Source organism: Coregonus lavaretus, assembly GCF_964263955.1.
Source record: "Coregonus lavaretus genome assembly, chromosome: 18".
Taxonomy (NCBI): Eukaryota; Metazoa; Chordata; class Actinopteri; order Salmoniformes; family Salmonidae; genus Coregonus; species Coregonus lavaretus.
This window is the reverse complement of record NC_140005.1, coordinates 23043376-23064416: the sequence shown is the minus strand read 5'-3', so window position 1 is coordinate 23064416 and position 21041 is coordinate 23043376. Positions and strand designations below refer to the sequence as shown.

At 44.5% G+C, this 21041-nt stretch overlaps 1 protein-coding gene across 5 annotated transcripts in view; it reads left to right on the top strand.

Annotated features, from left to right (window-relative positions):
• The window catches only part of LOC311145841 (steroid hormone receptor ERR2), a gene marked incomplete at both ends in the record, with an annotated part of 49076 nt that extends 28323 nt beyond the window's left edge, over nt 1–20753 (top strand). For 4 of the 5 annotated variants that reach the window (XM_084182170.1, XM_084182169.1, XM_084182172.1 and 1 more), the window contains 4 exons: nt 2879–2989; nt 3447–3608; nt 16728–16997; nt 20509–20753. In XM_084182170.1, coding sequence (XP_084038296.1) covers nt 2879–2989; nt 3447–3608; nt 16728–16997; nt 20509–20753 — 788 coding nt within the window. Of the gene's footprint in view, nt 1–2878; nt 2994–3429; nt 3609–16727; nt 16998–20508 lie in introns of all 5 variants that reach the window. The other variant, XM_084182173.1, reaches the window with a different exon arrangement.
• Between the last annotated feature and the right edge of the window lie 288 nt (nt 20754–21041).

The window sequence follows — 21041 nt, the reverse complement described above, 5'->3', positions numbered from 1 at the left end:
GACAGGCCCTTTTGTAGGCGTGTGCTCTGAGGGGGATTATTATTGTTTTGGGAGAGAAAGAGGAGCCCTGGGTCAGCTGACCCCAGCCCCCGCCCCGAGCCCGCCGCTAATCCGTGCACAAATGCCAGCCGCCTTGGCCAAAAGCCTGCTTTGAAGAGCTGACACCCGAGATAACCGGCCGCTACCACCCTCCCTTTACCCACCCACCGGGTGATGGTGCAGGCCGTTAAACACCCTCTTCACACACACATTCGCATACACACAGACACATTCACATACACACAGACACATACACACAAATTCATACAGTACCGATGCACCGGCCACAAAGAAACAATCAAAATCTTGGTCCATGGCTCACCGAAGTGACACATAGGCTTGACAAAGGCCTCTGTGAGTTTCTCCAAGAGGAGTCAGACACATGGCATGAACTGGTCTACTACTCTCTCTCTCTCTCTCTCTCTGACACACTCCCTTGCTCTCTGTCTCATTGTCTCTCCCCGTCCTCCCTCCCTGTATGGCCCTGTTTGACTGTAAAATGGGACAGGTTAGTGCCAAGCTTTAATTCCTGTCAGCATCTGGTAATTATGGCCGGGAATGTTCTAATTACAAGAGGCACCCATGTACCTGGGACTCCTCGTCACTGTGGCTTTACGCTGGCTGACACGTACAGCCACATGACTCGCCAGCCCAGCCCAACACCACGGGACAGCTCATAGGGTATGCTGCATCCATACCACCTGGCCGTATCTGAGCTCTTTAGGAGAGCCCAGAGAAACCGTAGAATGTGGTGACATCACAATTATTGCTGGTATTTTCCACTCCTATATTACCACCAGATACATCTGAATCCTAACGTTCCTAAGCACTTAAACGTAGCAAGCACTGACTTGGTGACATGGGAGTCCATCTTGTCATGGGTTCATACTCGAGGCCTCGTCCCTGAATAGATTTACTGGTCAAATATTCCTTGACACTTTTTTTACATGCTACATATGAAAGATGTAAATTGAGGAATGAGGAATTAGTGATTTTCACTAATGTGGCAGCCATCAGATGATCCCCCAGTGTTTGCTGAGAAGGATGGGTCTCTGCTGGGAATTGTGGGTAATTAGGTTAGTGGGTTGTCAGTGTCAGGAAATGTAAAGACAATCCTAATAAGATGTGTTTCTAGGGAATCAAATAATTTATATAAGTAGAATAAAATCTCTTTATTCAATTCCTACAAGTTAATCCCGTTTGCTGTAGCCACCCATGCATACAGTCTAGTTTGGGGAGAAGGGTGTATGGTTCACTCAGTGGAACGGGTGAAAATGAAAATGACCGTTTTCATAATCCATCATTTCAGTCCTTTCTATTGAATGAAGGCTATTATTTACATACTAAATCATCTCCTTTTGTCTCCTCATCCATCCCCACTGTCTGTTCCCTCCATCGACCTCTAATCACTGTACATAGGGACATTCAGACCCATCCTCCAGGAGAGTACAGACTGAGGGGGAAATTGTATTAGCCTCATTTGCAGTGGTCACACAATGCCCAGCTCTGACATTGTCTTGGTAGTTATAAAGTGATGAAATCATCAAGCAAGTGCTCTCCCTGCCAGTGATTTTAGCAGAGGGGACTTGGTGTGCTGATAAATTAACCCCCCCCCCCCCTCTCCTCCACCAGCTAGACCATACATACAGTACAGGATAATACCTCTGATCAAATCTGGTTTAGCATACATTTGTTTAGGGGGTTTAGGTTATACATAATGGAGAAATAGATAGACATTTGCTATACAGGGTAAAGATCCATCAGGCACATTCAGCAGTGTGCAGGACCGTGTCCCTGTGCGGCCCCAACAGGATGATGCACAATATACATAAATGTTTTGCATACGATTAAATAAAATCACCAAACACCATCCTGTATCACATAAATGGAACACTGCAGATTGAATATTTTAACTATGTCGAAAAATAATAGAATAGAAAGGACAATCCAAATGGAAACATTCTTATCAAATAATGAAATAATAAATAACTTATGTTATGATGAGGTTGGTGACATTTACAGTATCAGTGCAGGACCTGGTCCCCTATGAGTGGCAGAGAGTGATAAGGCCTCATTCCTGTCCCGTGAAAGAGGGGTGAAATAAGGAGGTTTTATTGGAAAGCTAACCTCTATCTATCTGTGTCATAATTCTATAAGACTGTACACCAGACAGTGTGTGGATGTGGTTGTGTATTCATTCCTCCTACAGTAGCTACATGGCTGGACACAGAGGCCCCTAGACACTGAGCTCACAGGTACCTGCCTTGTTGTTCATTAGTATGCCGTCCGCCTCATCCCAAAAGCTAAATAATTAGAGGGCCAGTCTGTGAGATCATTGACCCTGCATTAAATATTCATATGTTTAGAGCTCCTTCAGGCTCGGCAGTGTCACAGTAGACCAGCCAGGCATGGACCGCATATTGGAACGCAGCGCCAGCCGGCAGTCCTTCTGACACACTGACACTCCCTTTACTCTCTCTCACCATGCAGACAACAGAACAGAGTCACTCCTCTGGGCAGACACGCATACCTCAGCTTGGTCAGGCTTTTAGACGTAATGCTCCCTCATATAACAAGAGGAATACTTTTGATTGTTTTTGATCATGTCGGAGTCTGAGTGCGTGATGGGGAATTAGACGTAAATGTTTGTTTGTCTTTGTTGTGTTACTCTCTACCAATAACAATTTACTAATTGTGGAACTACTTAAAACTGTGTTTAAATTGTTATTTTTATTGTGAACATTCCTATGTTGTAGAATTGATTGATTCATTTTATTTGTCAGAATGGTGAAATTATATTTCCTACTCAAAGGTCTCCTTGCTTCTTGTCATGTGTCAGGTGTGCGTCTGGACCGTGTGCGAGGGGGAAGACAGAAGTACAAGAGGAGGATGGATGCAGAGAATACAGCGTACCTGGGCCTCACACTCCCCCCTCCTGCCAAAAAGCCCCGTGAGTAGTGCTCTGTCACCTCACTACCCACCCCCTCCCCACAGCTTTCTCCCAGGCCAGGTTCAGTTAAAGAAAGATGCATTTTATTCAGGCCAGACTCTCCTGTTGTCTGGATAGGTGTATTTCCATGGGAGAGCAATTCTAGAAAATATACAGTTGGCCAGACAGGCATTGTTCTGGTAAAGGCTGAGTTATGACAAATCTCAGAGCAGATGACCGATATTAAACAGTGACTGGCTTCTCAGGGATAGCAGTCCTAGGATCATCCTCTCACTGTGAGGATGATTTTCACTACCAACCATATTAAACCATTCATTCGTTTACGTGTTAGAGGGAGAAAGAGAGAGTGAATGATTTTGTATCCTTGCATGTAAGTATGTATCTGAGAGTACCTGTATTTGCATCACAGTAATGTGACCTTTGACTGTTGTTTTGACCACCTCTGCTTCCTCGTCAGTCACAAAGATAGTGTCCCACCTGCTGGTGGCCGAGCCAGAGAAGATCTACGCCATGCCTGACCCCACCATGCCTGAGAGTGACATCAAGGCCCTGACCACGCTGTGTGACCTGGCTGACCGGGAGCTGGTTGTCATCATTGGCTGGGCCAAGCATATCCCAGGTATGCCCACCCATCTACAGCCAACTGTACTAGTTGAGCACCATAGAAAGATATAGAACACCATTCACTCATGATCAGCTATAACATACTGTGTAGTTATAGAAACAACACATGATAGCAGTTTAGATACAGAACCAGCCATTCATTTCGACTGGTACAATCTGACATCATGATTAGTCCTTGTTAGTTCCATTTAGAGTAGTTAAACACAAAGTCACCCTAATGAACCCCCTATCCTATCATCCATTTCCCTCCCTTTGCTCCCGATGGGTGCGCATGCACACACACACACACACACACACACACACACACACACACACACACACACACACACACACACACACACACGCACACACACGCACACAAACACAGATAATTAATGTCAGCAGCTCACATGGACCTAGGGGCAAAATGGAGACAGCTTTAAAATAATCAAATCAATAGAGTGCAGCTAAAATCCCTACTTTGAATGGGGAGGGGACTGCAGCCCTGGTGTCAATATATACCATAACCACAGGGGAGATTTAGAGCAGAGCACAGGACCCTCCCTCTGAAACAAGACTGCTCACTCACTCACTCTCACACACACACACACACACACACACACACACACACACACACACACACACACACACACACACACACACACACACACACACACACACACACACACACACACACACACACACACACACACACACACACACACACACACACACACACACTTCAATTGAATTATTGATAGGCATAATCATGTTTCTCCTCTGCTCCATAGACATTGTGATGGACGAGGTGTTAGGTAATGAGATGCTGTTAAATTAAGGATACCACATTCTATGTCAGCAGACATTCTGCTCCCTTCTAGAGTTTTCTCCTGATTCTGACAGTCAACACATTGTTTAGTGACTCTTTTAGCAACCAGAGCAGATTCTGTCTGATCTTGAGGTTGACCCTCATAACTCTATAACATTATAGCACGCTAGGCATAGAGGGAACACATCAGGATAGCCTCTGTTGTATAGCCTCTCTGTGCCCTCATCTTCTAATCAGTATAACAGACATGTATGCCCTGCTGCAGTTTAAGCTGAGCCTCTCCTGGTTCTCACCTTGCGTGCAGGACATGTAGGTGTGAGAACTGTACTGTACCGTATATCTCCGAAGAGAAGAGGTGTAGTAGTCAGCTACAGCTCTAGAGATTAGGCCTTTCCCATCCAGACTGTTCTGTACAACCCATTGTCAGCAGAGGGAGAGTTTAACCAAGGAGCTTACCCAGGACTGGATCACACTGACCCAATAACACAGTCCCATCCCATTTACCTGGCCCAAACAAGCCAGCCAGGTACTCTACCTCTGGCTAGAATATACAGAGAAAACACCACTGTTCACCTCTGGCAATGTGCAGGGTTGTAGTATTTTACAGAGAATATTATAGAATTCTGTTCAAATGATTGATTAACTATAAAAGTATATGAGAGTTGAATCAGTTTGATTACCGATAGGCTATTAAACTGTCATGTTGTCAGGGCCTTTGTCTCCCTGTGTTGACATGCAGTACAGTAAATATGGCGTGCTAACTAGAGTGCTCTGTATGGCAAAGCTTTTAAGTGCTGCGTTAATACGATTTATCATAACCTGCATTGTACAGTGGATAGTTGACTAATCTTAATTGGATTTGCCATGGAAGGCCTGACAGAATGCTCATCATTCAGAATGACTCCATAATGATGGTTTAACCCTAAATCCAACCGGAAGCCAGACTGTCTGACATTTCTAAATGTGTGGAAATGCTTGGCTTTGCATAGTGCTACTGGTGAACTGTACAAGCTGCAGCGAGATTATTTAGCATTCTGATCTGCCTGTATACTCGCACACACCCACCCACACCCACACACCCACACACACCCACACACACCCACACACACAAACTTGCATCTCTTACCTAATGTTTATATTTACCTGCCTACTCATAGGAGTCAGGTAAATATAAACAACAACAACTTACTTTATTCAGGGGTTACACATTTCAATTACAGTCTACATTTCATTTTTTACTTCTAAAAATTATGACACAGTGTCAGGACTATAATCTAATTTACAACCTTTAGTGATTGTTTAACTACCCCAAAAGTGGTAATACAATGGTCAAATTAGAATGAAAAGGGAGAATGAAACTATCTCCAAAGCTCCCCTGTTCTCCCCGTGGTGAGCTCTGTATTAGGTCATTCCCTCTACAGCAGCCATGAAATGGCTGCATAATTGAGTTGTACATGGCTGAACCTGATCAGAGATGGTTCACTGGCTGACCCAGACTCCATGCACTAATACTGCATGCACCAATGGCACCCCAGGGCAGTCTAGCACAGCCACAGAGCACAGAGAACCATATTTCTCCCCCCATCCACTCTCTCTGTGAGGAAAAGAGAGGGAGAAAACTGCTGATTGCATTCTGATAGATTTTTGGGCCTTTGGCAATGGAATTAAAAAGATTAACAGTTCATTATGAAGTGGGACACATTGATTAGGACATTGACAGATGGGCAATGACCAAATTCCAAAGGTAACAAATTATACGTCAAAAAAATTGGCACTTAAGTTCTCCCAATTGATTTTTCATTGCCCCTTTTCTTGGCTAACATTTGAAAAAGTGTTTTAAAAGTGCTGTAATTTGACATGGAGTAGATCTAACCGAGTCTAATTTGAGGGTGATTGAGGAACAGCAAAGCGGTACTATTAGCATCCATAAACGGTATCATTCTCTCACAAGATCCCATATCAATTTGGTGTTATCTCTCCTCTAATTTATGGTCTAGAAATACATTCAATTACCATACTACATTATAGTATAATTGTACAGTTATACTGTAGCTGAGGATCTCAACCACAGACGGCTGGTGGCACCGGAATTGGAGAGGACAGGCTCATAGTAATGGCTGGAATGGACACAATTGTATCAAACACATCAAACGTGGTTGATAGCGTTCCATTCACTCCATTCCAGCCATTATTATGAGCCGTCCTCCCCTCACCAGCCTCCTGTGATCTCAACCACAGCACTAACACAATACCTAGATAGACATAATAATTGTTAGTCAATAGTCCACACACTGTAGTCAGTGTACTGTCAGTACATTGAGTTACGTTTCAGGAAGTAAGTTGGTGTTGCAGTTCCCTGGCACAGTTTGCTATTATCATCTCTGAGGATAAGGTTCTCTAATGACAGCCTTAACTTTTGATTAATTAGTAATCATTATAAAGCTTTGAATGCCAGCGTCTCTCTCTGCTCCAGAAAGAGCCATCAATAGAGGGAGGAAACTAATATGGCCGTGGGCTGACTGGGACTGGGGTTGGGGCTGGGTCATTAAGGCCAGTGTTAGGGGGACGATGACAGATGGCTTGTTGCTCGTAAGGTGCTAACAACCTTTGACACACATAGCTGCCCACTGCCCACTGCCCCCCCCCAGCTGCATTTCACTGTCCAAGTGGTTTAGGGGGAACTCAGTATACTGACAGTCTCCACATGGCTATGACCTGTGTGTTCCCATCCTTTAGAGTGGTGATGGTCACAGAGGGGGGGTGCGCTGCTGAACCACCAACCCTTCCAAAACTACCCCCCCAGCACCTAACCCAGGCACAGTATGAATGTCATGTGCCCCAATGTGGAATCTGCCATGCATGCCGCTTGTGTAAGAGGGTCTCATTGTTAGAGGAGGCAGACGTTTGTCACCTGCTGTCAGACCTCCCATTCTGCTTCCAGGGTCGGAATGTTTTCTGACGGGAATTCTGTGGCGTGATTCTGTGGGTTCACTGAGTGCTGGATGTTCTCCTCCTGCTGTTTGTGTCTAGTCCACATACCTAAACCTGCTCTGCTATGGTTGATTGTGTATTTCAATAGGGAAAACACACTACATATCCTAGTATGTTTTGTAAGACATTTCATGGTATAATAATATTTTTTTCCAAATTGGTCAAACCCACAATGGCTCATTTCATTTTTTGAAATAGTAAATTCTAGCATTGCAGTTAGACCCAAACAACCTAATGAATTGGCCTGGTTCTTGTTGTTATTTATTAGTGGTCTTTGGGGATTGTCAATCAAATCTACATTATTTAATTCCAGCCTGTTAGCTCAGTATACAGACTCCATTGGTCATGTAGCTTATGTTTAGTTGTTAGTGGGGAACAAGGCAGTGATGTTTAGGAGAGATCACGCCTCTTGTATGTTGTCGTGTCTGTGTCAGCTCTCTACACACTCCCCTCACCCCCCCTCCTCCCCACAGCCCCCTCCTCTCCTCAGCCCCCCTCCTCCCCTAACCCCACCCCCCCACCCCTCCTCCTCTCCTCACCCCCCCTCCTCCCCACAGCCCCCTTCGGGTTCCTGTTTTCTCTTTGTCATTAAATTGTGAAATCTACTTACTGTGTTGCCAGGCTGATCCCACTCAAGCCGCGTAATATCCTTGTAATAGAGTGTGAATACTGCCGGGCAATACATCAGCACCTCATCAGTGTACTTTATTAAATATAGACACCAACAGACAGCTCTTAGTATATTCAATTTACCCTCTGACGTAGACTTCAACACACCAGATAAAGATAGATTGAGCAATCAGGTGGATGCTGAGGCCTGAACACAGGCAGGCAGGCAGGTAGAGTGGGTGCTGGGAGATTGAGATGGGGGGCGTATCAGATGGCCAGGCAGGGAGGGAGACCAGGAGGGAGACAGAGCGGGAGAGAGGCAGGGAGGGCGAGAGGCAGGGAGGGAGAGAGGCAGGCAGGCAGGGAGGGAGATAGGTAGGCAGGGAGGGCGGGAGGGAGGGAGATAGGCAGGCAGGGAGGGCGGCAGGCAGGGAGGCAGGCAAGAAGGGAGAGAGGCAGGGAGACAGGGAGAGAGGCAGGGAGACAGGGAGAGAGGCAGGGAGACGGGGAGAGAGGCAGGGAGACAGGGAGAGAGGCAGGGAGATGGAGAGAGAGGCAGGGAGACGGGGAGAGAGGCAGGGAGACGGAGAGAGAGGCAGGGAAACTGGGAGAGAGTCTGGGAGACTGGGAGAGAGGCTGGGAGATGGGGAGAGCGGCTGGGAGACGGGGAGAGAGGCTGGGAGATGGGGAGAGCGGCAGGGAGACTGGGAGAGCAGCGGGGAGACTGGGAGAGAGGCTGGGAGATGGGGAGAGCGGCAGGGAGGCAAGCAGGGAGCGAGACAGCGGGAGAGAAGCAGGGAGGGAGATGGGTGTGTAAGGATAGGAAAGGGGCATCTGCCAGGAACAGAGAAGGGGGAGTATTTTGTTTTGTTACTATGCTACAAAATGTTACAAGTTTATATGAGCAGTTACCAGCAACTTGAGCATCAAATCTGTCTGAATGCATTTTACATTTTGATGTAAGATGACGTACAAAAGGCTCAACATAATATGTGGTTAACATCAGCAGGGTATAAATAGTATTAGTAATTTGCAGTGAGGAAGTCCTTCAGAGAGCTGATGATGTGCCTTTAGACATTGTCAGCTAGGCGCTAGCTGTCCCTCCCTCATTAAGGCGTGTTGCTGGTTGGCAGCAGAGATAAATTATGTGTAATTATATGAATGATTAAAGTCATAATCCTCCTAGTCTTTGGGCTAAACAGATATATATATATACAGTGAGGGAAAAAAGTATTTGAGCCCCTGCTGATTTTGTAAGTTTGCCCACTGACAAAGAAATGATCAGTCTATAATTTTAATGGTACGTTTATTTGAACAGTGAGAGACAGAATAACAACAAAGAAATCCAGAAAAACGCATGTCAAAAATGTTATAAATTGATTTGCATTTTAATGAGGGAAATATGTATTTGACCCCCTCTCAATCAGAAAGATTTCTGGCTCCCAGGTGTCTTTTATACAGGTAACGAGCTGAGATTAGGAGCACACTCTTAAAGGGAGTGCTCCTAATCTCAGCTTGTTACCTATATAAAAGACACCTGTCCACAGAAGCAATCAATCAATCAGATTCCAAACTCTCCACCATGGCCAAGACCAAAGAGCTCTCCAAGGATGTCAGGGACAAGATTGTAGACCTACACAAGGCTGGAATGGGCTACAAGACCATCGCCAAGCAGCTTGGTGAGAAGGTGACAACAGTTGGTGCGATTATTCGCAAATGGAAGAAACACAAAATAACTGTCAATCTCCCTCGGCCTGGGGCTCCATGCAAGATCTCACCTCGTGGAGTTGCAATGATCATGAGAACGGTGAGGAATCAGCCCAGAACTACACGCAAGGCAGCTGGGACCATAGTCACCAAGAAAACAATTGGTAACACACTACGCCGTGAAGGGCTGAAATCCTGCAGCGCCCGCAAGGTCCCCCTGCTCAAGAAAGCACATATACAGGCCCGTCTGAAGTTTGCCAATGAACATCTGAATGATTCAGAGGAGAACTGGGTGAAAGTGTTGTGGTCAGATGAGACCAAAATGGAGCTCTTTGGCATCAACTCAACTCGCCGTGTTTGGAGGAGGAGGAATGCTGCCTATGACCCCAAGAACACCATCCCCACCGTCAAACATGGAGGTGGAAACATTATGCTTTGGGGGTGTTTTTCTGCTAAGGGGACAGGACAACTTCACCGCATCAAAGGGACGATGGACAGGGCCATGTACTGTCAAATCTTGGGTGAGAACCTCCTTCCCTCAGCCAGGGCATTGAACATGGGTCGTGGATGGGTATTCCAGCATGACAATGACCCAAAACACACGGCCAAGGCAACAAAGGAGTGGCTCAAGAAGAAGCACATTAAGGTCCTGGAGTGGCCTATCCAGTCTCCAGACCTTAGAAAATCTGTGGAGGGAGCTGAAGGTTCGAGTTGCCAAACATCAGCCTCGAAACCTTAATGACTTGGAGAAGATCTGCAAAGAGGAGTGGGACAAAATCCCTCCTGAGATGTGTGCAAACCTGGTGGCCAACTACAAGAAACGTCTGACCTCTGTGATTGCCAACAAGGGTTTTGCCACCAAGTACTAAGTCATGTTTTGCAGAGGGGTCAAATACTTATTTCCCTCATTAAAATGCAAATCAATTTATAACATTTTTGACATGCGTTTTTCTGGATTTTTTTGTTGTTATTCTGTCTCTCACTGTTCAAATAAACCTACCATTAAAATTATAGACTGATCATGTCTTTGTCAGTGGGCAAACTTACAAAATCAGCAGGGGATCAAATACTTTTTTCCCTCACTGTATATATATATAACACCAAACGAGGGCTGTGGGACCCTTGGGACGGCTAAATACTCCCGAACCGGGGTCACGGTTCAGGGGGTGCAGATTAAGACAAGGGGATTACTGTATTTAACGTTATACAACCTCATAACGTTCACAGGCCGCTGGTCAAATCACCCATTCCCAGCTACTTATAATGGGATAATGGTCTGGTTATCATTTTAAAAGTAGAGATAGCTGGCGCTCCTGAAAAGTGGAGCACTGAACCATTTAGTCACAGTTTTAACCTGCAAAACAGGATCAAATGTATTAATTATCTATTGTCCAGCTATATGTGACTATTAAAACCGATTTCCACTGCTGAAATGTAAGATGTACTGAAATGTATTTGTAACACCGTATATGACAGGGTAGTTTGGGTGATGTAAATGTTTCCAGTGAAGGTTTGCAGCGGGCTGACTTGAGCTGTGTGCTGTACGTGTGGCCAAGGTTCAGGTCAAATGATTTATGTCAAGCACAGCAATTTATTACCAAGCAGCTATTGATTGGGTCCTCCTGACACTGTCATGTAAATTCAGAAAGAATCATATCCGGCAGCTGCAGCTTTCACACACACACGCACAAACACGCACAAACACATATGGCCACACACAAAACACACAAACACACACTGGCACACAAACACACACAGGCTTGCACACGCACATTAAAACCAAAATGACCACACAGCTTTGCATCTGCTCCAGTCAGTTTGGTATCAAACAATTGTCATTTTATCAACCTTAAGACCGTACAGTATAACTGATCAGAAGCACATATCATAAACATTACAGCTTCTTGCAATAAGCTCTAAATGTGTTTAAAAAAAAAAGAATGTATCTGTCTCTGAAATAAAAGTAGTAGATTTAGGGATGTTTTAAAATAGACTGTTTTTGAAATAAAAGCTTTGATATAGGTACATTAGCAGCCAGTTTAGTACAAAGCTGAATTGGATCAGCTGAATCTCTGGATCCCTTTTAAGGGCAGTATTGTATAAACTGGAGCATGGCGGGTTTAGGCATTGCGCATGGTGATCTTAGGCTGCTCGGCCATGGAAACCCATTTCATGAAGCTCCCGACAAACAGTTATTGTGCTGATGTTGCTTCCAGAGGCAGTTTGGAACTCGGTAGTGAGTGTTGCAACCGAGGACAGACTATTTATTTTTTATTTTTTTTATTTTTTTGGCACTCAGCGGTCCCGTTCTGTGAGCTTGTGTGGCCTACCTCTTCGCTGCTGAGCCGTTGTTGCTCCTATGAAGGTACCACATTGAAAGTCACTGAGCTCTTCAGTGAGGCCATTCTACTGCCAATCGCTTCCTCTTTCTCTTCTCCCTATCTCTCTCTTCCTTTCCCTCCATCCCTCTCACTCTCTTTCCCTCTCCCTCCCTCGCTTCATCTCTCTCCCTCCATCCCCCTCTCTCTCCATCCCTCTCTCTCTCTCTCTGTCTGTCTGTTCAGTAGTCTGATTGAGGGTGAAATACGAGGGGGCTGCAGCTGGAGGGGGCCACCATGTCTGGTAATTACTTCTCTTTTTATGACCCGTGCTAATGGCCCTCGGGGAGAGGGAAACAATAATAAATTAATAGAATATGAACTCCCGCTCAACAGAAATCTCCAGCATTTCATTTTGGGCCGTCCTTTACTCTGGCAGATGAAATGGCACCCTGATTAATCCGACGAGGGGTGGACCCAGAGGCAGCCGGCGCTGGTGTGGCCTGCCTGGTCTGACACCCTCTCACCCCCTCCCTCGGTGAAGGGGTCTGTCGGAGATAAGGAGGATGGGGATTTTGGCTCTTTCCAATTTGGCTCTTTACAGTTGTATTCACAATGACAAGCTAAGAATCAGAAGATAAACAAAAATATATTTCTACATGTGTACATCTATAGGATCCTCAGCTTAGAGGACAGAGGTAAGAGACTGTAACAGGGCTGTTTGGACAGGATATTGTTGTATGTAAATCCAGTATAGATAAGTCAGGTCAACAGGTGAGGGAGCAGAGCAGGACAAGCTGAGGGAAATCATCTGTCAAAGAAAACAATTATTCCTGTGTTATGACTTTCATATGTGATTTATACAAAATATGGCAGTGAAATCCTATTCCAGATTTGCCTTTATCAACCAGAGAGACCAGCCAAGCTTGTCAATGTTTTCAATCCCGTTTCAAGTGGCTATGTTTATTGTAAACACAAGCAACAACTGGTGAGATTTTATGCTGTGCCAAGCCAAGGACAGGGATCATTGTGAGAACCCAGCTGAGGCATGTAGTGAATTAGTCTACTGTTGAAACCAGTCATGGTCTTCAGTGTCTGGTTAAGAGGTGAGGAGAGAGCATGTTCCCTGTCCATGTCCACAGCCACCACATGTCTGTCTGTCACCCTCTGAAATGGCAGGGACCGAGAGAACTGTCCCCCCCTGCATGACTCTGATTGTGTGGTAGTATGGAGCACAGTAGTATGGTATGTCAACATGACATTTCTCCTGAGGACTACTTGTCCACGTGTAATGAGGAGGTACATTGTGGTTAAACTGTGATACAGTAGATATGATTCACTGTAACCTACTGTATGTTGAAGTTCCATTGTGTTTACTGGATAAAAAATATATACTATCTTGTAATGTTATTTTTAAATTGATAATGTAGATGACACGATCCCCCCCTAACATCACAATTCCCTATATGAAAGCATGCTTATCCAAAATTAACAAAAGAGATCTCAGAAATGTTTTTATTGCCCTTTGCTAGTTTAGCCTACTCACCCAGGGCAGCCTTGTGGAAAAGGGCCTTCAACCACACAGACAGGTCTCTCAGATTTGGTCAATATTGTGCCATGTTTGGTCAAACCCCACCAAGGCAGTGGTGTGGAAATTAAGATGTAAATATTGATATTTCATTAGAGGAAATCACCCACTCCGACGGCACTTAACCGGGCTACCTTCACAGCGTGGCGGCCAGAGCGCTGTGTGACCTATGGAGTCTGGAAGTCACTTCATTACTCGATTAAATTGAGTGGAAAACGGCAAGGCAAAGACACAAGATCCCATTTGGAGCAATAATTTAGGCTCTGAAGATAGAGACAGAGCAGGGGGAAAACACCACCTCTCCATCTCACAACACCGGATTAAATTCAAGGACTTTTAGCGTCAAACGTAATTGCAGGCTGCTGTGTTCAGTTTGTGCATATTGCTGAGAGGTATAACAGAGGAATTCTGCATTCTCTTGTACAAATCTAGAACAAGTGCTTTCTATGTGCTGTCACATTGAGGGCAAGGTGTTTCGGTTGAGTGCTCCTTGGCATTAAAAGGGTGCACAAAGCCTAGGCTGTGATTGCAATGCCAACCTGACGCAGAAATCAGGCTGAACCTTGTCTACACTTGCATGACAATTTCCTTGCGGCCAGTCCAGTTCTCTCACTAATGGCAAGGTGCAGCTTTTCCAGTGCAGACAGGGACATTTCACAGCAAAGGATTTCAAATTCAAAAGGCACTCGCACATCTGAGCTATCGTTGTTGCAGGTGCATGGTAACAACTGAATAAGATCAGAAAAAGAAGAAACCCGCACACTGCTCTTGCTAGTATCACTGCTCTTGCTAGTATCACTGCTCTTGATAGTATCACTGCTCTTGCTAGTATCACTGTTCTTGCTAGTATCACTGCTCTTGATAGTATCACTGCTCTTGATAGTATCACTGCTCTTGCTAGTATCACTGCTCTTGATAGTATCACTGCTCTTGATAGTATCACTGCTCTTGATAGTATCACTGCTCTTGCTAGTATCACTGCTCTTGATAGTATCACTGCTCTTGATAGTATCACTGCTCTTGCTAGTATCACTGCTCTTGCTAGTATCACTGCTCTTGATAGTATCACTGCTCTTGATGGTATCATTGCTCTTGCTAGTATCACTGCTCTTGATATTATCACAGCTCTTGCTAGTATCACTGCTCTTGCTAGTATCACTGCTCTTGATAGTATCACTGCTCTTGATAGTATCACTGCTCTTGATAGTATCACTGCTCTTGCTAGTATCACTGCTCTTGATAGTATCACTGCTCTTGATAGTATCACTGCTCTTGATAGTATCACAGCTCTTGCTAGTATCACTGCTCTTGCTAGTATCACGGCTCTTGCTAGTATCACTGCTCTTGCTAGTATCACTGCTCTTTATTAAGCTTTACGTATCGGCCTCAAGGCCTTCGTCAGAGCTTTAAAAAGGATTTCAAATACATTTTGATGTGTAGGAGCACAGGCACCTGCACTAAGGCACTTATGGCTTCCTCCTAGAATTATATTAGTATGTGCTCCTAGCAGGTTTAGTGTCTGTATTGTGCTGGTCCTGTCTGTGGTTCACAGACCCCCTGGCCACCCGGGTGGGGTGGGCCTGCCCTGCCTGTCCTGGGCCCTGCACCTGTCTCCGTTTGATCAGACCCTCCATTCGACTGACTATTGATTCCCCTTCACATTGTGAAGGCACTCACATTCCGATCGCAATCTGTTAATGAATGTATCCTCCAGCTCTTCCCGTCCTGTGGTCATCACTACGATAAGGGAAATTAAACTCTCCGCTACCCCCTTTTCTCTCTCTTTCCCTCTTTCCCTTTTTCTTTCTCTCTCTCTCTCTCTCTCTCTCACTGTGTGTGTGTGTGTGTCAATACTGTAATCTATCGCCTCTTAATAACCTGGGAGCAGATAGTATTGCAACAGCAAACTTGTAAAAGCAATCATTTTAATCAGGCGACGTCGGAGAGGGCTAATATGCTGTCAGAATGGGGGCGCCCGTGGACACACTAGACCACGACAGGAGGTAAGGCTGGAGGAGGAGGGGGATGCTCCAAGTATTGACAGCTGAAGGGTAGTAAGAGGAAAAGATAGTAAGATGGCTATCTGTTCCTTCTAACCAGATACCCTTTTCATCTGTCTGAATTCTCTCACCTCATCTTCAGAGGATCTGTGGGGATGGTTGTTTTTCAAAAGGTTTAATTCTGTCCATATGTACAGGTAGCAGTAGCAGCCTGTGTGTTTGAAGGGGGAAATCACAGTAGTTTTATATGACCCAGACAATTTCAGCTCATCCATTTGCTGTTTGTCAGGAACGGGATTTAAGCAGGCCTTTAGGGCAGGGTTGACCCACGTGACCCCTCGCTGTGTGTGCGCACGCTCGTGTGTGTCTGTTTGTGCGAGTGTGTATGCACGCGTGCGTGCGTGCCAGCATGCATGAGTGTGTTGTGTGTGTGTGTTTTTATCACCTCACCCAGTGTGTCACGTCCTCGACCCCTCCAATGAGGATCTGTCTCAGTGCTAATCCCACTCACACCAATAGCAGTGTGACAGGAAACAAGGGCTGACCAGACGGCTTTGTGTCTCCCAGACCTTTGCACCGATTTACTGTCTTCACTTACAGTAAAGCCCACTGGAGTGCTGTGACACCCGTTTCAGAGAGGACCTTCCAGAGTGCATTTAAAATTAAACACCTCTGCTGCTAACATGTGCCGTGGCATGTACTCTAGTCAGTCGGGGTGAAATTTTGAACTCATGTTTGGGTTACTGATCAGATCTGTCCATGAGAAAAGACCTTGAAGGTGGACAGTACATGTTTGGCTTTATAGTGTTTTGATTAAAACAATCAGGGTGGTATTTTAAAACTGCTAATATTAATTTAATAGTTCACCCTTTACTTGAGATAATTGCATTGATCATCGACGAAGTGAGAATATAAAGAGCCTATTAGACTATTTTCACTGTTTTCTATTTCATCTTGAGGGCAGAGCATGAGCTGGAAACACCCATACTCACACACACACACACAAACAAATATATTTTAAGTGTCAGTGCATTGTAGTGCAGATAACTGCCAGTGAGATAGATTCTCAGAGTGTTTTCCTCTGTCTCCTCAGGCTTCTCAACGCTGTCGCTGGGAGACCAGATGAGTCTACTGCAGAGTGCCTGGATGGAGATCCTGATCCTGAGCATTGTGTTCCGCTCACTGCCCTACGAGGACGAGCTGGTGTATGCAGAGGACTACATCATGGACGAGGAACACTCGCGGCTCACGGGCCTGCTCGACCTCTACGTGTCCATCCTGCAGCTCGTACGCAAGTACAAGAAGCTCAAGGTGGAGAAGGAGGAGTTTGTCACCCTCAAGGCCATCGCTCTCGCTAACTCAGGTAGGACAACATACTCCACCTCCGTATATAGTGTAAATAAGACGGCAGCCAGGGATGATAGGTGAATATTTGGATATTCCATTCTTTACAAGGTTTTGTAATTTATGCAAAATGATGTGAACAACCAATCTAAAAAACAATAAAATGTATAATTTAAGGTAATATTGTATTTTTGCTGATAATGTATGTTTTGCAGATCAGAGTCTAATTGTTCAGTATTTTATGGACAATATGATATTGTAAAATGGGCAATCACAAGCAATATACACATGTGGGCAATAATAATAATTTTGGGACTTTTTAACTTTATGTCGTAATTTTATGAATACATTTACATTTACATTTTAGTCATTTAGCAGACGCTCTTATCCAGAGTGACTTACAGTTAGTGGATACATTATTTTATATTTTTCATACTGGCCCCCCATGGGAATCGAACCCACAATAAATCTAGTATTTATACATTTTAGGACACATTTCATTAATCTCAAAAACTGTCATATATCAGATCTAGAGCAAGAGTTAATTTCAAATGAACAAATTATTACTATAGTGCCTGTGACACAGAAATATAAAATTAGTTTGGAATATTTTTTAAACACCCATTAATTTGCCAGTTTGGTGTTCCTTATGGGGTTCTTTCAAATGTAAAACCAAAAATGTTTGTATTTATATTGCACAAATGCAGAAAACTGTTTCTAATTTTATATTGGAATATTATCTTATTCATAATAACAATTGTTCATAATTTATGTTTGTTAATCATCTCCATTACATTAATATACATTAATTTAATATGTTAAATCTATATTTCTATATCTATCTCATGACCAAAATGTCATGTCAGGGTTTAAAGTTGTACAGTTGTTGACTTTACCCTTTAGTTTTGAGTTTGAGATGGAGTGGAGAGATAGAGGAGGAGGGGAGCACTGAACTTTTAATTGAAAGCCTTCCATGTGGTATTTCTCCATCCATCCCTCTATCTCCATAACAGTAGCTGCAGGGCACGCCAACCATGGGAGATAAATTTAGCATTTCATTAGGAGCACAGGGCCTGTCAATACAATGTGTTAAGTCGAATGGAATGAGTATCAGGGAGTGATGGGGCTTGTTTGTTCCAATGCGAAGACGGCACACTCGTATCGACAGGCTGCTTTTGAGTAGGCAGGGCCTGTCCCTCTCTGATCAATGCCTGGCTGGGCCACGGGCGATTTTTTTTTTTTTGTCTGGCTGAAAAATGAAAACGCTGATGGTGGGCTTTGCTTTGCTTTCAGACGACAGAGCTTTGTTGGGGGGTGGGTGAGGGAGGGAGGCCTGGTGTCGGTGTGGGTAGGAGGCGTCCGGAACGTTTGAACAAGGTCTCTGTGAGATCACTCTCCCGGGAGCCCCTCTGTCTGACAGCTGTGAAAATTCATAGCGATTGATTTTGTAATTAGCAGTTTATCAATGGGATCGACGTGGGCTCTCTGATGGATTGCAAGGAAATTGTTTCTTCAAAGTAGTTTTTTTAAGCCCATCCCCTCCTCCAAAGTCTACATGCTGCGTTCTCTCTCTCTCCCTCTCCTTCTCTCTCTCTCGATATCTTGATCTCTCTCTGTCTATTGCTCTCTTTTCTTTCTCATCTGGTCTCTCTCTAGCTCTTTCTTTCATTCCTTCTTGCCTGCACTTCACCCTGAGACCTTTGTCCACTGTGCTCACTCATTCTTGGCATTAGATGAGTTGAATGGCTAAAATGTCACACATGTGCTGAAGCACACATGCACACTCACACATACACTCACTAACGTCTTTGATACATTTATTAGTTCTATAATTTTATCACAGTAATTAAAATGCATCTAATTGCTAATAATTTGTCCGTGCATTGACTTGTCTATATTACCTAATATGCTGTTTATCATTGACTAATCCTGTATGAAGCAAACAGGAGATACAATACTGTTAGCTCTCTGACTTCTTCCTGGTGAATTTCCCTTTTGTTCTTCCATTCTGCTCATCCCTCCAATCCCCCACCCCCCCCCACCCCGCTCATCTGCGCATTCACTTTCCAAAACGACCTACTTCGTTTTACCGCTGTGGATTGGAAAGCGTCAGGGTGAGAAATGTCTCAAGGTCTTGGGAATATAGTTGTTCCAGTCAATGAATTTGTGACGAAGTCTGAAATCTGTTTTGCCTTTTATTGTCCCGCGTGGTGAAATATGCACCGCCAAGGTGATACAAGTCAGGCAACCAATGACACGCCATCTCACAAGTGCCAGACACTGGTTAACCACTGAGAGAACCACAACCCCAGTGTATCCTTGAGAGAGAGAGAGAGAGAGAGAGAGAGAGAGAGAGAGAGAGAGAGAGAGAGAGAGAGAGAGAGAGAGAGAGAGAGAGAGAGAGAGAGAGAGAGAGAGAGAGAGAGAGAGAGAGAGAGAGAGAGAGAGAGAGAGAGAGAGAGAGAGAGAGAGAGAGAGAGAGAGAAATAAAAGGGAGTGTTACAACATTCTGCACGTACCGTAAGAGTATCCGTGAACAATACAATACACCCCAGCACATCAGAGAGGGAGCGACTGCAATGAGTCAGAGAGAGAACCCTCCTCTTCAGGGAGGATATGGGCTACAGAGTCAGTATGATACTGTACACATGGTTGTTGTTGATGTAGTTTCACTGTTACAGTAGGCCTACATACATGTAGTTACAGTGGTTAAGTTGGTGTTTATAGAATTAGTTTTGTATGATCAATCATCAGTCAAAATATGGATTCCAGCTAGCTAAAACACTAACAGTCAAGTTATTATTCAATCAAATATACAATAGTGTTTACTTTCATTCCACTTAATTATTTGTTCCACATGTGTCTGTGAGAGAGGAGGGAGGAAATGAATGAAAATGTGAAGGAAGTATTATTTCTTTATTGAAGCTAGTTTACACCGTCCAATTCCCTGATGGAGTGTTTATAAGAAAACAATCTATTCCAGAGCTGTCTTTTGGAACAGTGAGGTGTTTAATATGTATTCATTCACTGGGGATTGGCTGCTATTCATTCCATTGTGTGCTCCAGGATACTGCAGCATTATATTGATTTTCAGTCTCATTGGTCAAAGGCCATTTGAAAATCAAACCAAGACCACCAGGCAAAAAAATTACATGAAGCTTTGGGTTTTTCTTTACGTTCTATTGTTTATCTTGTCGCAGTGTGAATTATGCTGATAACGTATCTAATAGCTGACTGCACTGATAGATCAGTAGTACCGACCCAGCCATGTTTTACTTTAGCAAAAATACATTGGAGATAACTGCCTTTTTAGAATTCCTGCTGTGTTCACCAGCCTCATTCAGTTCTCATTGCATTGGAAATATGCACTGTATTCTGCAAAGTTTTGATGTGTAACTATTTACAGAACTATTTTACATTTCATTAAATAAAGCACTGGTTTGTATTTTCATTGTATCTCTGAAGATGTTAACATGACTCATGTTGAAGAGCCCTCTTTCACTGACCCTGTCTCTCCCTCTCCTCTCCAGACTCCATGCATATAGAGGACGTGGAGGCGGTGCAGAAGCTCCAGGATGCGCTCCACGAGGCCCTGCAGGACTATGAGAGCAGCCAGCATCAGGAGGACCCCCGGCGGGCAGGCAAGCTACTCATGACCCTGCCCCTGCTGCGTCAGACCGCCACCAAGGCCGTGCAGCACTTTTACAGCATCAAGGTGCAGGGAAAGGTGCCCATGCACAAACTCTTCCTGGAGATGCTGGAGGCCAAGGTCTGATGGAGGAGCAGGTGGCCCCTGTGAAGGCGATGGGGACAGGGACGTGACGGTGGTGTGGACGGGCGATGCAGACAGAAGGACATGTACAGAGGGACTCAGGACAGGAACACCCTGCTGACTGTGACGGGAGACAGACTGACCTCTCTCGCACTTTGCCCGCTTGGAGCCCAGACATAAAAAATAAATAATAATAAAGAACAAATGCAAAACTTGGTTATAAGTATAAATATAAAATGATGCAGATTAATTTAAAATATATAAGAAATACTATGTACAGTAATACTTTTG